This window comes from Poromitra crassiceps, assembly GCF_964638095.1.
Source record: "Poromitra crassiceps genome assembly, chromosome: 15".
NCBI classification, from domain to species: Eukaryota; Metazoa; Chordata; class Actinopteri; order Beryciformes; family Melamphaidae; genus Poromitra; species Poromitra crassiceps.
In genome coordinates, this window is record NC_139634.1 from 22,133,454 (window position 1) to 22,152,297 (window position 18,844).

At 41.7% G+C, this 18,844-nt stretch overlaps 1 protein-coding gene across 2 annotated transcripts; it reads left to right on the top strand.

The window, feature by feature from the left end:
• On the top strand, positions 1–17,853 carry LOC310790653 (plastin-3-like). 2 transcript variants are annotated; one of them, XM_083652364.1, is made up of 16 exons: positions 1–55; positions 3,464–3,535; positions 4,724–4,875; positions 5,172–5,301; positions 5,538–5,670; positions 5,974–6,055; positions 6,356–6,521; positions 7,570–7,709; positions 8,221–8,316; positions 11,154–11,340; positions 14,053–14,131; positions 14,988–15,105; positions 15,352–15,485; positions 16,047–16,170; positions 16,468–16,592; positions 17,024–17,853. In XM_083652364.1, exons 2-16 carry the CDS (start codon positions 3,475–3,477, stop codon positions 17,154–17,156), a joined length of 1,860 nt encoding a protein of 619 aa, XP_083508490.1. In that variant the 5' UTR covers positions 1–55; positions 3,464–3,474; the 3' UTR covers positions 17,157–17,853. The 2 variants fall into 2 exon arrangements, with proteins under 2 accessions (XP_083508490.1, XP_083508491.1); XM_083652365.1 differs by having other exon boundaries at positions 2–55; positions 3,441–3,535.
• Positions 17,854–18,844: the final 991 nt, after the last annotated feature.

Here is an 18,844-nt window from a genome sequence, read left to right on the forward strand (position 1 = left end):
GGGAGAGGCCGTTTGCCCCGTTGCTACGGATCTGATCTACGCCAGCCGACTTCAGGTAAGAGGGCGACGCGTTCACAGGGCGTATTCACATGGGAAGGCTAGAGTTACATTATAGCTACCAACGAACAAAAACACCATTATGAATGTCATCTACAGTACTACACACAATAGGCTACATTTATGCCCATTTTATATAAAAAATGTTGTTTATTGTGATATTTTTTCTGCAGTAGCTGTTAAAGAAGGAGAAACCATACAATATCTTGTGATATTTATCAATGTAACCACAAAAAGTAAAAATGGGATCTGTATGAAAATGCCTAGCAGCACTCAGAAAGTCTGCGACCTGTCAAGGCATCAACCTCTCCCATTTCCCAACAGGATTTCATTTTTCTGTGTGCTACTACAGCTCAATGGATTATTATATTATAATAATAATATTATAGTGTATAATGCATGAATGGTTTTCACATAAATATGTAGTGAGGAGGAGGCTGTTTTCCTGAATGAATTTGAGGAAGGAATAATGCTGGAGTGGCAGCCCTAGGCTGTCAAGAATGGAATGCATCGTCATTCTGGCACATGAGGTGTGGGTGAAGGTCTACCCAGTCTACCATAGAAGAAAGGAGAAGTGGGGACCAGCACTCGAATGCAATAATTAATGTTATTTGGCACAGAACGTTTTCGGCCGTCGGGCCATCATCAGTGTGCTTGCTGAAATGGTGTGCAAACAGGCCTTGAATAGGCAGTGAGGCAACATGAATGATCAGGTGGTAAACCTTGACAGGTGACAATCATCAGTCATCAGCACCTAATTAGGTGATTGGGAGTCAAGCTCCAGCTTCTTCAGCATATACACATGTCTATGTCACAGAAAACATTGTCAATATGTTCACAATTCACATTAAAACAATAACCTGCTTATGCAAATCAATTATAGCCCACTGAGGGCATCAGGTTGTTTAGACCGTTCATAAATCAGTCAGTGTAGGCTAATCATTGACAAAAAAATTGTTTACAAACAATAGACAAGACAAGAGGGTGAGTACATATGCCCCCTACAGGAAAGGAGGATGTTAAGTTATTCATTCATTCCTGTGGGGAACATGGAATTAAGCCTGTGAATCCATAAGCACTCCCGCCACCTCTTCTGTTGAGCCATACCCTTTCTAAGCCAATGCATTTGAGATCACTAGTTTTATGATCCATTTCAGCGAAATGTCGTGGAGAGTTTATATCAGCCCGTACAATGTTGCTTCTGTGTTCATTAAGTCTCACTTTCAATTTGCGGGATGTTTGTCCTACATAATATTTCTGGCACGGGCATGATAGTACATAAACAACATGGGTTGTATTACAAGTGATAAGAGATCGAATCTTGTAATTTTTTCCTGTGTGGGTGTCATTGAATGTATTGGTCTTGATCATGTTGCTGCATGATGTACAAGATCTACATGGGAAATTCCCACAAATAAAGGGTTCTGGTTTTGATGTGTCATGCCCTTACGAGGCGGTCTCTGAGACTGGTCGCCCGTTTGTGTGTAAAGAGTGGTGGATGTTGGAACCGGTTGTTCAACGTTTTGTCTGATGATAGAATGTGCCAGTGTTTCATTACTGTGGACTTAATGACAGAACTGAATGGATCATAAGTTAGGACATAATTAATGCCTGGTCTTCTGCTTTTTAGTTTCTTTTGGAACAATTGTTTTCGGTCAACTTCATTTATAATTGCCATGGCTGAATTGAGACATGGCTCTGGGTAGCCTTTTTCTCTAAATCTGTTCAGCATGATCTCGCTTTGGGAGTGAAAATCATCTTGGATGCTACAAATTTGTTTGAGTCTATAAAGCTGACTCACGGGTAGACTTTTCTTAAGAGGGACGGGGTGGTGACTAGAGAAATTGAGCAGGTTGTTTTTGTCTGTGGGTTTTCTGTAAATAGTAGTGGCAGTACGAATGGCTGCTTTAGTGAGTTTTACATCTAGGAAGTGGATGGACTCACGGCTTTTTTCCATGGTAAATGAGATCGATTCCAAGCATGAATTCATGTAGGATACAAATTCTGACAGTTCGACCTCGCTTCCTGACCAGACCATAAATATATCATATATCATCCTGTAGTCAACAATCATTCTATTAACACCTTTTGTAGAATGGTAGAGGATGAGGTGGGGAGTCAGTATGTGGAAAGGGAACAGTTCATTAATGGTAAAAGAAAAAACTTTACCCAAGCTGAGAGAAGAGCTGTTGACCAGTTGTCTAGAATCAAGAACATCACCATAAAGCCTTGTGATAAAGGGGGTGGCATTTCAGTAATGAACACAAATGTGTACAGTGAAAGGATTAAAGAAATGTTAACCGATATTAAATACTACAAGAGAATACTTTTGAACCCCACAAAGAATTACACGCAAGAGTTGAAACAGATTATCCAGAGAGCTCAAGACAATAAATGGGTTACAGAAAAAGAAGCAAAGTTTTTGGTGAATGAATTGGTCTTTTTGGAAGGAAAAGAGGTAGCCGGCACTACTTTCCAAACATGGCCGCCGACCTCTTTTCCTTCCAAAAAGACAGATTATGTGCATTTTGGATTAATATTTCATCGTGTGGTGAGTACCCGAAGCACAACATGTATTTTGGCACCATGAGATGTGTGTTTTGGCAGATTTTTAACTGCTGTACCATTAGCCTCCATTCTATGGCGATAATTACTAACTTCACGGCTGTAGCTCACTGTAAACTGATCGGACAGTGCCGGTAAGGCATGGTGTATCTTGGTTATGTTGGGGGGATGTGGCAAATGAGCTAAACTTCCAAAAAAGTGGCGTATCCCTTTAAGAATCACTGAATCAGTGTCAGTCTCTTGTATGGCAGATTAACAATGATCCTTGTGCAAATAGTTGAGACAATGTAGACACAGAACATGTGTATGAAGTAGGCTAGTGCAAGTCAAACATAGGCTATATAATGGATGACATTTTTAAAACTTTACATAATAATTATCAAATGACATTCAGTAACATTTTTATGGTTAATATTGTTGCGACACTGTTGACCTCTACTGACATCTGGTGGTGCAGTTCAAATGATGTTTGGACAAACTTGTTTCTCTTGAGAGGCTTGCTGGCATCTCCATTTCTCTCTGTTCAAAACACCATGCATGGCAGTAGAGAAGTGGAGTTTAGGCAATGTGTCATCTGACCTTTGCCATCTTCCTCACCAGACAGATGGACATTTGGGGCTCTTTGAGGCTGTTCAGACCTGGCCTTAAACCAGCCAAAGTCAGATCTTGGGCGATCCGACCTGAGTAATGTCTGCCTGCCTTTCTGCTGTCTTTTGTGTCTTTGTGTGTGTGTGTGTGTGTGTGTGTGTGTGTGTGTGTGTGTGTGTGTGTGTGTGTGTGACCACTACATTTGTCTCTCATCATTAAAACTGTGTTAGCTCTGTCATCCTGTCTCCTACAGTAGGTGTCAGGATGTCAGGACAGATGGCCGAAGAAGAGTTGGAGGGGGTCAGGGAGGCCTTCAGTAAATTTGGTGAGTGTGTGTGTGTGTGTGTGTGTGTGTGTGTGTGTGTGTGTGTGAGAGCGAGAGAGAGAGAGAGAGAGAGAGAGAGAGTCTGCGTGTGACTGATAGTGTCTAAATATGTGGACAGTAATGGGCATATCACCTCTCTCTCTCTATAGATGTGGACAGTAATGGACATATCACCTCTCTCTCTCTCTCTCTCTCTCTCTCTCTCTCTGTGTAGATGTGGACAGTAATGGGCATATCACCTCTCTCTCTCTCTCTGTAGATGTGGACAGTAATGGACATATCACCTCTCTCTCTCTCTCTCTCTCTCTCTCTCTCTCTCTCTCTATATATATAGATGTGGACAGTAATGGACATATCACCTCTCTCTCTCTCTCTCTCTCTCTCTCTGTAGATGTGGACAGTAATGGACATATCACCTCTCTCTCTCTCTCTGTGTAGATGTGGACAGTAATGGACATATCACCTCTCTCTCTCTCTCTCTCTCTGTAGATGTGGACAGTAATGGACATATCACCTCTCTCTCTCTCTCTCTGTAGATGTGGACAGTAATGGACATATCACCTCTCTCTCTCTCTCTCTGTAGATGTGGACAGTAATGGACATATCACCTCTCTCTCTCTCTGTGTAGATGTGGACAGTAATGGACATATCACCTCTCTCTCTCTCTCTCTCTCTCTCTGTAGATGTGGACAGTAATGGACATATCACCTCTCTCTCTCTGTAGATGTGGACAGTAATGGACATATCACCTCTCTCTCTCTCTCTGTGTAGATGTGGACAGTAATGGACATATCACCTCTCTCTCTCTCTCTCTGTGTAGATGTGGACAGTAATGGACATATCACCTCTCTCTCTGTAGATGTGGACAGTAATGGACATATCACCTCTCTCTCTCTCTGTGTAGATGTGGACAGTAATGGACATATTACCTCTCTCTCTCTCTCTCTCTCTCTGTAGATGTGGACAGTAATGGACATATCACCTCTCTCTCTCTCTCTCTCTCTCTGTAGATGTGGACAGTAATGGACATATCACCTCTCTCTCTCTCTCTCTCTGTAGATGTGGACAGTAATGGACATATCACCTCTCTCTCTCTCTGTAGATGTGGACAGTAATGGACATATCACCTCTCTCTCTCTCTGTAGATGTGGACAGTAATGGACATATCACCTCTCTCTCTCTCTGTAGATGTGGACAGTAATGGGCATATCACCTGCTCAGAGATCGGTAATCTCTTCTCTGAAGTGGGCCTTTCCTTGCCGGGTTACAAGATCAGGGAAATGATCCGAGAAGTGGACCTTGATGAAAACGGCACACTCACCTTTGACGAGTTCCTCACTGTAGGTAACACTAACTAACTAACTAAATAATCAATCAATAAACTGACTGTTTCACAACCTAATTAACTAGCTACTTTACTGACTGATTAAATTACAGTCTAACTGGCTGAATGACACTGAATGAGTGACAAACTTACAAGTTATTGAGTAACTCAACCCGATTAAGAACCTAACTACCTGGCTATAAGAAATACACAACTAACTAATGACTTACTAATGAATGTAGTGGTCAACTATATCAGTCGTGTGTGTGTGTGTGTGTGTGTGTGTGTGTGTGTGTGTGTGTGTGTGTTCAGATGTTCAAGCAGTTGAAGGACAGCCGTGTGGCCCAGAGTTTCATGACGGCTCTCAACAAGAAGGAAGGCATCGTAGCCATCGGAGGCAGCAGTGAGAACACCAATGAAGGAATTACGCATTCAATGTCTGGTTCGTAAGGCTCACTAAGCTGTCACATTATGGAGTAACCTTGTCGCTAACTAGTCCACTAACTGGTTGCACATGTTATATAGTCCACCATAAGACATGTTATATAGTCTACCGTAAGACATGTTATATAGTCCACCGTAAGACATGTTATATAGTCCACCGTAAGACATGTTATATAGTCCACTGTACGACATTAGACTCTTAAAGGGACATAATACTCTGGACTTGACTTTCAGAGCAGGAGCGCTATGCCTTCGCCAACTGGGTCAACTCTTCTCTGGAGAAGGATCCAGACTGCCAACACTTTCTGCCCATCGACCCCAACACCGATGCTCTGTTTAAGGCAGTGGGAGATGGCATATTGCTTTGGTAAGCCTTAAAGCGTTCAACCTATTGACATCATACCAATCGATTCTGATTCGAAACCTCATCCATTTCTTCACTATAGAGCTACTTTCTTACCTGGTGTGTGGTTCCCCACTACAGTCCTAATGGGCCAATGGGCACTTTTTCAACACACTCTAATGATCTCTAATTATCTATCCATAACTTTAATCTGATCTACATTATCTTTACCCTTATCCTTAACTTTACCCTTGATCCTTAACTCTAACCAGTTGTCAGTCCACTTAACTGCAGTGCGGAGTACTGAAGTGCTTTCTGTTTTTGCAGTAAAATCATCAACTTCTCCGTTCCCGACACCATCGATGAGAGAACCATCAATAAAAAGAAACTCACTCATTTCACCACACAGGTGGGTTAGTTACTTCACTGGTTAATTAGATGTTTAGTGAGATGGTTTAGTTTGCCAGTTGATTGTTTAGTTAACGAGTAAGTTGGTTGTTAGTTCTTCTATCACTTAGTCTTTCATTAGTTAATGAACGAGTCATTTAAATTGTGTGTAGGTTTATGTTTGTTTGTTCATGGATAAATGCATGAATGTTTTTCTGAAAATATAATTGATTGCTCATATATGTGGTTGTTTAATTTATGATGATCACTAATTGGAGGTCATTGTCCTCACTCGTGCGTGTCTGACTCTTGGTCCCGACAGGAGAATTTGAACCTGGCTCTGAACTCGGCCTCGGCCATCGGCTGCCAGGTGGTGAATATCGGAGCTCAGGACCTGAGGGAAGGCAAACCTCACCTGGTGCTGGGTCTCCTGTGGCAGATCATCAGGATAGGCCTGTTCGCTGACATAGAGCTGAGCCGCAATGAAGGTATGCACACACACCTGGTCAGTGTTCTAGTCCAGTCTGAGTCCGAGTCCTGGACTCATTCTCAGGACTTGTGACTCGACTTGGACTAGGACTTGGACTCACATTCATGCATTCGGATTCTGAAGTTGGAGACGAGGACTCTGACTTTTTGTAATAGGCTCTAATAATTTGGCATAAGATATTGATATTTATATTAATACCGTGACATTATTCAATTACGTGCAAGGGCAGGCACGTGCGTTCCACCTAAATGTGGATTCACATTCAGTAACTGCGGACTCTGATTCGGACTCAGGTAATGGGGACTTGACTCTAGCTCTTCTTTGGTGACCTGAACACTGGGGACTTGATACTTGACTTGGACTCGAGATATAGTGACTTGACTACAACACTGCATATGATCATCAACCTGGAACTGTCTGCTGTAGGGATGCACCATATTGGAATTTTTGCCGATATCAGATATTTTACAAATCTTTTGGCCGATGCTGATACAGATACATGCGTGCATTTTCCCCCACCTAATTTCAGAGAATATCAACTCTCTCCTGTAGTGTGAATTAACACATTTGCCTACTCCTCTGGTGATTTGTGATGGCCCACTGGCAGATGCAGACATAAATACAATGCTTTTCAAAATGTACACATTCACTGGGCAAAACAATAAACTGAGCATACAAAGGGCACAATTAAAGTGTAATTTTATCGGCCTGACATATCTGCATATCTGTTCGTTTCGGGCCGTTGCCATTATCCCACGGACACTTAAATGACTTTTATTCATACTTACTTTTCCCATCTCTGCTATTAAAAAGATATTGATTCTTGAATATATATTTTAAGCCTTTATTGGCTGATACCGATGACATGCCGATATCATCGTGCATCCCTATCTGCTGATATAAAATTCTGTTGGAAGGAACAAAGATTTATACGCTTCCCTCTACATACTATGTATCATGCACACACATGTACATACATGCACTCTCTATCTCAGTTCATCCCAGCCCAAACAGAAGCAGAGTCTTGCTTGTCTCTCTGTCTGCAGCTATAGCAGCGTTGCTAGAGGAAGGCGAGAGTGTGGAAGATCTGATAAAGCTCAGTCCTGAGGAGCTGCTCCTGCGCTGGGCCAACTTCCATTTAAAGAAGGCTGGAATGAGCATCAAAAACTTTTCTGGGGATATTAAGGTATATTACATATGATATTAAGGTATATATTACATATTATATTAAGATGTAGAAACTAGCCCTTCCCCCTGTCCTTCCTTATTGTTTTGTTTTGTTTTGTTTATTGTTTTCATTGCCACCTCTGGGTTGGGCGATCATCCTTACCTTGTCTCTTTACCTATTTTCTTTGTCATTACTCTTTAGCTGCCCCTGCTACAAACATACCTCACCTAATCCTACATGTTACTTCACAAACACAGCCAACACAACTGACACAGCCAACACAGCCAACACAAACACCCAAACTCTACCTCCCAGTTCAATGTATTCCATTGTACTGTGTCATCTTGATGTCCTAATGTCTATGTTTTAACACCGTCCATTTGTCCTATGTTTTTTTTTTATGCTATATTGCACAAAAAAACCTTGCTGATAGTCTGGTTTAACATTGTGTGTGTGTGTGTGTGTGTGTGTGTGTGTGTGTGTGTGTGTGTGTGTGTGTGCGCGTTCTGCATTTGTGCGTTCTGCGCAGACCTCCGAGGCATATTTCAACCTGCTCCAGCAGATTGCTCCTGATGGCAGCCAAGAGGACAAGCCACGGATTGATGTGGATATGCACGGCCTAAATGTAAGCTGATTCATCTCTACTTAAAGGGGCCAGCATTAGCTCAGCATGGTAATCAAAAGGTTCCCGGCTCAAGACTGGCTGAGTGTGAATGGGTCAATGTGGATATACTATCTAAAATGTGACCTATAAATACAGTCCTTTTACCATAAAGCTACCACCCAGCTCACTGTTGGCCTTCGACATCACCGGTTTCGCGGACCTTGGCCTTGAGTTTGGAGATGGTACCAGGGCAACAATTCACCTTTTTCACCCACCCAATTCACCCATTTTGTGTCTAAAAAAGGTAACACAGGTACAAGCATGACATTAAGGAGGGATTCCAACTTCCAATCCATTTACGTGATCCAGTGCCGCGGCCCTCGTTAATGTCTTGCTTGCACCTGTTTTAATTCCTGCCTTTTAGACACAAAATGGGTGAATTGGGTGGGAAGTGAAAAAGGCTATTTCACTGCATTAATCTTCTAATGGGTTCTCCATGCGGCTGGCAGAGCAGTTCAGTTCCACACAAACGGCAACCGTTTACATACAGGCGTGTGTGTGTAAAGGTCAAGTTCAGATGTATTCTCAGATGTTTTTGAGCCTCAACCACCGCCGTACATCTTAATTATACACACACACACACACGGGCATGCACACACACACACTGGTATTGTGCAGTGGTGGCGGCCCACCATGGATTTGACAAAAAATAAATAAATAAAAATACACGGCTGATATTACTGTCCTTCGGAGGCTGTGGTGGGCTCATTTTAAAGCTAGCATGATGCTTCTTTTACCATATGAAACTAGAAGACCTTAGGAATCGATTGTCAACCTCCCATGTCAGCAAGGGGGCTAAATAACGCTCCAAAGTTAGGCAAAGTTATGGAGAGGGAGAAAATTAGCATGGCCATTTTCAAAGGTGTCCCTTGACCTCTCACCTCAAGATATCTGAATGAGAGTTACATGCATAGGGCTAGGGCTACCACACCTTGAGTTGCTTGTACTTTCTGTCAGAAAAGTGTCTTTCCCTTTGAAAATGTTAAAGCTTTTTTTCCAATCAACTCTAAATCTAACTTTAATACAAGTTTTTAATAAAAGTTCTAATAACGTTTTTTTATTATTTTGAGAATTTATTTTAGATTCAGGATGTAAATTGTCTATAAAGTATAATACATTTTAATCTAATGTAATTTCACCTAACATTTATTTTTGGCCCACGGCCCTCCATTCAGATTAATTTCTGGCCATTTTTAGCAGCTGTGCCAGACTGTTATGCTGTTGGGATAGGCACATGTGTGCTTCTGATATTCTGAATATATAAGCTACAGTACAGTATCAATAAGGGTGTACATTCATTTCCCTGCTGTGCTGCTGTGTTTGGTCATGAGAGAGAGAGAGAGAGAGAGAAACAAAAGATATGTCAGTTCAGAGAGAGAGAGAGAAGAACAATGAAAGATATGTCAGTTCAGTCTTTGTTTTTGGATATGTGAATGTTCTTAATTGGGAGTGAGAGAGAATTGACTGTATTCTGTATGCAGAATATATAAGGAGACAACAATTTTTTGATCATTGTAAAGCCACAGCATAGTAAAGATGATATTAATGTGATGTGTGTAGTTCTGTATAGATCTAGCCTCTTCATTTCGCTCTCAAAGTACACCAGATTGATGCATTTTACTTTAAAATGTACAAAATGTTCTCCCCCCGACATTGCTGTCTCATTGTGCACCCTCTGGTTGCAAAGCCTAGAATGGCCCATGGGCGCTGAGCCACGCAGCACCTCAGCGCTGTCCGCAGCAGTGTGCTGCAGAGAAACCCTTATTAGCAAGAGGCACGTAGTCTATTATCATCTTTCTTTGGCCCATCTGCTCATCTGTAGGCCCACCCACACTATGAATCCTGGAGCCGCTATTGTGTGTGTGTGTGTGTGTGTATGTATATAGTGGAAGTTGACTTCCCGTTGGCCCGCTTCCTGCTTCCTGTTGGGCTGCTTTAGGCTCATGATGTCAACCTGACTTTGAATCACAGGAGGACGTGTGTGTGTGTGTGTGTGTGTGTGTGTGTGTGTGTGTGTGTGTGTGTGTGTGTGTGTGTGTGTGTGTGTGTGTGTGTGAGCAAAGTTAGTCTGGGAACCTGACAAATCTGCGAGCTCATCTGGCAGATGGTCTGGCCCCCCTGACGTTCAGACACATTTACACCCTGAACATTTACACTGCTTTGTTTAATTGTTGTTTCATTACTGTACTTAAGTAGGATTTTCAGGTATCTGTACTTTTACCGAGTATTTATTTTTCTGACAACTTTTTACTTTTACTCCCTACATTTTAACACAAATATCTGTGCTTGCTACTCCTTACATTTTCAAAACAGGCTAGTTTTAGTTTTAATGCACGACAGACAAAAACAATGTAATGTTTGTCTCTCTCATCTCACGCTCTCCCAGCTTTCACGCATTATGTGCACCTTTTTTTGTGGAAAAACCATATCACACAAATTATTAATCAAAGTATAGCCTTTATACATCTTAAAACATGAATGAGCAATCTGGAGCACACGGTCAAACTTGAGCAATTTAATAAAGGTGCAAACAACAGACTAACGTTTTGACACAAAACCACATCTTCCTCAGAGTCAGAGTTTTGATTTGATTTTGGTTTTATGTCAAAACGATCATGGATCATGCTAAAGACTGTAGACTAAACTGTAGACTCTTCCTCAGAGTCAGAGTTTTGACTGTGAGGAAGAGTCTACAGTTTAGTCTACAGTCTTTAGTGTGATCCTCCCAAACATTAGCATTTTCATAGAAACGCCTAAAGTGTGTGTGTGTGTGTGTGTGTGTGTGTGTGTTTTAACAGGCCCAGGATCTCACGAAGAGAGCAGAGTATATGCTGGAGCAGGCGGACCGTCTGGGCTGCAGACAGTTTGTGACGGCGGCCGATGTCGTCAGAGGAAACGCCAAACTCAACCTGGCCTTCGTGGCCACGCTCTTCAACAAACACCCTGCTCTCACCAAGCCAGAGGACCAGGACTGGACTCTGGAGAGTGAGCCTCTCACACACACTGACCAGTGTTGGGAAGTAACGAGTTACTAGTTACTCGTTACTGTAATAATATTACTTTTTCCAAGTAACGAGTAGTGTAACGAATTACTATAGAATATAAGTAATAATATTACAGTTACTTCAAGATAAACGAGCTCGTTACGTTAGTCGTTACATCTTTTGTTGAGTCCATTCTGTGATGCCGCTGCGCTGCAAAACGACACGCAGTCGGCATTCACTGATCACAAACAGCATGGCTTTAACGCTCCCAAAACAAGGTGACGTCACCGCAGAGCCCATTCAGAGCAGCAACAGGCAGGCAGGCAAGCACACCTGACACCTCCCTCTCTGTCCTGCTGAGCCGAGGAGGAAAATCCGTGGCTGCGGATATATTCCCATGACTTTGTTTTTGTCGGGAAGAAAGGTGACACGATTGAACATCAAAGTCAAATGTAAACGGTGTCCAGGACAGGTAGGCAACACTCTTTCCACTGTGAAAAACACGAGCTCAAACTTCCTAACGTTAACGTTACGAGACGAGAGGACAGCACAACAGAAACCGGAAAACTGTTCAAATACAGAGATAACGTAAAAACTCACAAGCTGGTGGACATCAAACATTGCTGTTATTATTGTCAGGTTAATGTTGCAGAGCTAACGTTATTTGTGACACAAATTTGTTAAGCAAAGATGTAGCCTATACGTATTGAGTTTGCATTGGCAGTGCATACTGCATTCTATAAAACAGAAGATAAAAGATTGCATCTTGTCAGTCATCACTTTGAGCCAGGTGTGCTCTTCATCAAGCATCTCTGTAGGAAGCTGTGCTCTGGCAAAGCGATTAGTTTAAATGGAACGGCACATAATAGTTCACACATTCGCACCGCAAAGTCTGCATTTTGATGAGAAAAACGCTATGGGCCTTTTTCACAACGGCCATTTGTGTCTAGAAGACAGAGTATACACAGGTGCAACCAACTAACTAATTAAGGCTCCAGCACTGGAACACCTAAATGGACTGGAAGTTGGAAGCCCTAATTAACATCTTGGTGCACCTGTGTTACCTCCTGCCTTTTAGATACAAAATCGCTGCAGTGAAAAAGGCCTATTGCCATTTGTGTGGAATGTAACGGAAAAGTAATATAACGAGTATCTAACGAATTACTTTTGGCATGGAGTAATAAGTAAAGTAATAATATTACTTTTGAAAATAGTAACGAGTAATATGTAATATATTACTTTTTTAGTAATGAGTGCCCAACACTGACACTGACACACACACACACACACACACACACACACACACACACACACACACACACACACACACACACACACACACACACACACACACACACACACTCTCCTGCTTGTGTCTGTGTCTACAGGACAGAGAATTGCGGTTTCAATTTACAGAGTGAATCGGTTGAATAATTCAAAGTGAATTGAACTGGCAGTGGAGTAAAAACTGGATAATTTACAGCCACTGGTTTCAATATTTGAAAATATCCACACAAACACATAATATCCAATTTCCAATATCAAGCTAACTTTACTCCACAACCCACAGCTAAATGCAACAAATTCAAGGCACCTTCTCTGGAGGTTGACAAAGGCATTCTGGGAAATGTAGTTAGACTTCATCACAAAATACAGTTATAGTGATCACTTTGGGACAGGTCAAATTGATGCGTTATTATGGATCCCACTGGAGTTGTGGGCAGAACACACCCTGCGCCTGCCTACACAGCATTCAAGCGCCAAGATTGGCTTGGAGTGAGCCAATATGCCCCAGTCACATTTTTGACAGCTCAGGCTCACCAGGCTCTCTCTCAAAGGAGAAGGTTCACACATAGCACAAATCTCCCACACACTCATCCACACGTCATGTCATATAATAAATCAATTATGGTCACGTCACGTACTTTCCTTAATGTGACATGTGAACGCTAACATGGCTTCATTGGATCAATATCGCTATCAATAATGCAAATTACAAACCTTGTGAGTTCCTAAACCATGCAACCAATATTGTAACACTAACGTTAATGTGAGTTATAAATACATTTCAGTAGAAACTCTTCTTGGGGTTGATACTGTTTTCCCCTCACGGGACCTTTGTTTGAGTCTTGCAATCAAATCAGATTTTCTGAAGAGAAAGATCATAATTATATTTTAGACCATATTAGCCTACCGTATTCATAGTAATGTTATTCCATTTCAGACATCTGCATCTGCATAGGCAAACTTGAGGAGATGCTGAAGTTTGCTATTCAGAACTATAACGTGAAATGGAGAAAGGGAAAAATACATGGCATCACTGCTGCATCTCGTTGGCTCATTTTTGGCAGTTTGTGAGTTAAAAAATATAGAATTGCTGTAAATCCATTGTTCTCAGGTGTGTCAAGGCCCCAAATAATCACTGTAAGCGGAGTATTGATCACTATAAGTGAATTACCGTATTCAAACATCATGTGTATAGGAATGATTCGGGACCAAGCTTTTTGGTCAATATAAGCAGATGATCACTATAACCGTGATCACTATAAGCGGATTCCACTGTACTTGTAAATATTGTGGAAAGTTTTGGCAAAAAAAGGGTAGCATGGGGCGGTCAGTTTAGCCATTTCTGGTGATATTTCCCATTGAGCAATAATTATGTTCGGTCTCTCTCTCTTGCTCTCTCTCTCTCTCTCTCTCTCTCTCTCTCTAGGTGAGACCAGAGAGGAGAGAACATTCAGGAACTGGATGAATTCTCTAGGGGTCAATCCTTTTGTTTACCATATCTACGGGTCAGTTTCTAGATGTCTGAATTCATTTAAAACAATAACTGACTCACTGCTGACTTACTGGCTCAATAATAAACTGACTAGTAGTGTAGACCCCACTCTACACTGCTGACTTCCTCTACTGTTACATTTATTGTAGTTACCTTTATAGTAAACTACTGCGTATTGTCATGCTGGTAAACAGTGTATTCTTTAAATGCACGTCTTTTAAAGAATACATCATTTCTTTCAAATTACAGGAGACCTAATTTACTGCATTTATGCTATGATGTCAATGGTCAATGCAAACAGCACTGATACGTTTTAATTAGTCTGGATCACAGCATGGTTTGAATGCCAAGCTGAAAAAGTTGAAGAACCTACTAAAGCAATAGGCCTACACCAAGCTTTTGGTAGATTGTCCCATAAGAGAACATGACACCAAAATCATAGGCTACGTGTCACTGCTAGATCAGTGGTTCCATCCTTCAACACTTTAGCATAATATGTACACTATGATGAGTGAGAGTAGCCCTCATGCTAACACGTTAGCCTACTACTGTTGAGTGATAGTAGCCCTCATGCTAACACATTAGCCTACAGTAGGCTATGTTGAGTGACAATAGCCCTGATGCTAACACTTTAGCCTACAATATGTTGAGTGATAGTAGCCCTCATGATAACATGTTAGCCTATACTCTTGAGTGATAGTACCCCTCATGCTAACACTTTAGCCTACACTATGTTGAGTGATAGTAGCCCTCATGCTAACACTTTAGTCTACATGAGTGATAGTAGCCCTGATGCTAACACATTAGCCTACACTATGTTGATAGTATGCTACAATATTTGATTGATTGTTTGATTGATTTGTGTGCAGTGACCTGCACGACGCCCTGGTTATTCTCCAGCTTTATGATAGGATTAAGGTGCCAGTGGACTGGGATAACAGAGTCAACCGCCCTCCATACAGGGCAATAGGAGCGCATTTAAAAAAGGTAACGATGTAAACACAAATATATAAAGGTACATATACCTTTCTCTTTGCTCTGATTGATTGAGTGATTAATTGATTGATTGATTGATTGATTTTATTTTGGATAAAGAATAACAATATCCAAGGGATGACATGCAAAAGTGTAAACACTTATTTCAATCTTGGTCCCTCTCTCATTCTCAACAACTCTGTGTGTGTGTGTGTGTGCGTGTGCGTGTGCGTGTGCGTGTGTGCTTGTGTTTCACAGATGGAAAACTGTAACTATGCAGTGGAGCTGGGTAAGACAGAAGCTGGTTTTTCCCTGGTGGGAATCGGAGGTCAGGACCTCTATGATGGAAATGCAACTCTAACCCTGGCACTGGTCTGGCAGCTGATGAGGAGGTAATAATGACTTAAAGGATAAGTTCACCTAAGAATTGAGCATACAAAGTAAAATGGTGGATGAAATCCCTTGGTTCGTATGCCTAACCCGGAAGAGGGCGAGACTTTGGCACTCTATTCCCCCTGCTGTCCTTGCTCCACCCCCTCTGCCGATTTCGGGAGAGTTGTAGACTAGCACATGCTTCCTCTGATACATGTGCAATCACCAACCGCTTCTTTCCACCTGACAGCGAGGAGTTTCACCGGCAGGACGTAGCATGTGGGAGGATCACGCTATCCCCAAACAGGCGCCCCGACTGACCAGAGGACTAGGAAGCACTAATGCAGTGACCAGCACACACCCTTAATCTGTCTTCCTACCGACAGACACGGCCAATTTTGCCTGTATGGAAGCCCGAACAAGCTGGACATAACATCGGGGCTCGAACCTGTGACCCTCGTGTTGGTAGGCAGGGAATCTACTCCTGCACTACCCGGATGCCCTCCAATCTTACTATCTGAAAACATATTAGGGGAAAAACTGATTACATTCTCGCATGTATTCATTGCATTTGTGTGCAGGTACACTTTAAATCTTCTGGAAAACCTTGGCGATGGAGAGGCTGCAGGGGACGAGCTGATCATTGACTGGGTCAACAAGATTTTGACTGAGGCTGGCAAGACTTCATCCATCAAAAGCTTTAAGGTCAAACATCCTGCATGCACTACTAATATAAATGGATTATACTATTAATATACTACACCAGGCCAACTGCGGCCCGCTGCCCGTTTTTAAGTGGCCCGCCATGAATTTAGCAAAAAATTTTTTTTGTAATGGATAATATTGTTTGGCCCGCGACTCCTTAATATTTTTCTGTAAAAAAAGTTGTACTACACCCTCTGAAAGGTAAGTGGGCCAGTTAGTTGGTGGACAGGTGGACCTGGTTAATATGTTGCAGTGTGGAATCGGATGCATGTGTGATGTGTGTGTCCCTCTGTTCAGGACAAGGAGATCAGCACCAGTCTTCCAGTTCTGGACCTGATTGATGCCATGCAGCCGGAGAGTGTGAACTTTGACCTGGTCAAAACAGGCAGCCTGTCAGAAGAAGACAAGCTGGACAATGCCAAGTAATCACCTGTGTGTGTGTGTGTGTGTGTGTGTGTGTGTGTGTGTGGGTTTGTGTGTGCACACGCGCACGCGTGCATGTGTATGCATGTGTTCGTGTCCGTGTGTGTTAGGGCTGTCCTGAATTAAAAAAAAAAAAAAAATGGTTCGGATATTCGGTAGTAATCAACAGTAAATATTCAGATATTCTACGCAAAACATTTTTCTTATGGTCGGGGGAAGGGGGGGGGGGGGAGGACTGACAAACAGCAGTTATTATCCTATAGTAAATGACTGAATGATTATAGAAATATGATAGGCCGCAGTGTGTCTGTGTGCTGTGACTGTGTGTGTGTGTGTGTGTATATATAAATACATAACATAATAATGACGGCCATTAAAGGTCTAATTTGTTTCCATAATGACCCTTACTGTGACTCTGCCTCCGCTCCAGGTACGCCGTTTCCATGGCGAGGAAGATTGGCGCCAAAGTGTTCGCGCTGCCTGAGGATCTGGTCGAGGTCAACCAAAAGATGGTCATGACCATCTTCGCCTGCCTGATGGGCAGGGGCATGAAGAGGGTGTAGAGGAGTCAGTCCTCTGCACAGTCCAAAGACATGCAAGTCAGATGAATTGGACACAAACTGCCCAGAGGTGTGAATGCGAGTGTGTCTATCTGTAAAGTCAATGAATGAATGAAAGACTGGGCAACATTTAAAAGCAATGCGTGTCATCGATATCGTCAACAAGTATGATCAACATTTTTTGTATTCTTGATTAAACATTTGTTTAGACAGCTTCTGTTGCATTTCTCAGAAGCAAATATTCAAGGATGTATTTCTTATGAGATTTTACTGCTGTCTCACCTTTATCCTGTTGTTTCCCCTGATGTCATGTGTCGTTGCCTTAAGACAAGCATTTACTTGAGCAAAAATATTTTGTACTTGCTACCTGTTGATCTGAGCTATTTTAATATTCTGTACTTGATACAGACCTTTTCACACTCACAACGGCTTCCCAGTAAAACAGCTGCTCCAGGAATGTGATGGTTTCTTTTTGACTAGTGACAGAATACTGACATGTCTCTAAATGTCGCTAAATTTTACAACCGTAATCTGCCGAATCGAAGTGCTGTCTTTGTGGCAAATTGCGTTTTGTTAAAACCAATACAAACTTTAATGACAAACAAAATGCTTTAAATGCTGTAGCAATACATCCCAATGTTACTGTGTACAATTACCGTACACAGTTGAATTGTGTTAAATAAAGGCATTTTCCATATCATTTGTTTACTTGTTTCTTAATCATTTTCTATAGTTGCTCTACAGCTGTAGTGTCCATTTCATCATTTGAGAAAATCTGCAATATTGTAATATCTGAGAATACTTTTTTAAGGGTTAAAATTGGAATGGATTCTCGCAGTTTTCACTTGCAATTAAATGTAATCAGAACCATTGTGTGTTTTAAGTGTTGGCTGCTGCACAATTTGCTAAAGTTGCCAGGCTGTGCATAGTCCAGTGCTTCTCAAAGTGGGCTCTTGAGGGGGTTCCAGGTGGTCTCGAGCAAAAAGGGGGATAATTTATCTTCACTATAATTCCATTCATAACACAATGACAGAATCGTTCATACACTTTCTGTAGTAAAAGATCTAAGAGCAAACATCTTATCAGATGGGGATCCTGGGAAAAAACCGTATCAAATGGGGGTCTGTGGTCTAATTTGTGTCAGTTAAAAAAGTTGAGAACCACTGCACTAGTCTGCCTGTCATGTATCTCCCCCCACGGTCATGTCCTCAAGGACTGCCAGGGAATATGAATTCTGTCCTCAAGCAGTTTGTCTGGCCACAGCCACTGAAGTGACATCATGCCAACACTAAGGATAGTCCTAGTTCTATCACCATTAGCCTATAGCAAAATAATTCATTGAGATTATTAGTGTATAACAATTGAATTGTCAGACATAATGCTAAAATCACACTAAAAAAAGACAAGTTCATTTAAGAGATATTATTTCTGTGTGGAATAAAGTTTATTTTGTCTACTGTATTGTTGTTTTATTGTATTATGAAATTCCGTGATTGAGCATTGACCACTTAGTATTTGAAAACCATTCATTGAGTGTTAACAGGTGAGATAAGTATGATTTCATTTTACCAGAGACCTAGCCAAAAACAGGCTGATAAAAGTCATAGATTACGTATAATGCCCCTTTAATAAAAATAAATTGGTGACATACATTTTGGTATGTCACATGCATGGTGAAAAAAGTTAGTAAA

Bases quoted from the DNA above. Each gene is read 5' to 3' on its own strand.
- LOC310790653 (XM_083652364.1), top strand. From the start codon at position 3,475: ATGTCAGGACAGATGGCCGAAGAAGAGTTGGAGGGGGTCAGGGAGGCC. The intron at 6,056-6,355 runs GTGGGTTAGTTA...TGGTCCCGACAG, and splicing joins TCACTCATTTCACCACACAG to GAGAATTTGAACCTGGCTCT. The intron at 16,171-16,467 runs GTCAAACATCCT...CCCTCTGTTCAG, and splicing joins CATCCATCAAAAGCTTTAAG to GACAAGGAGATCAGCACCAG.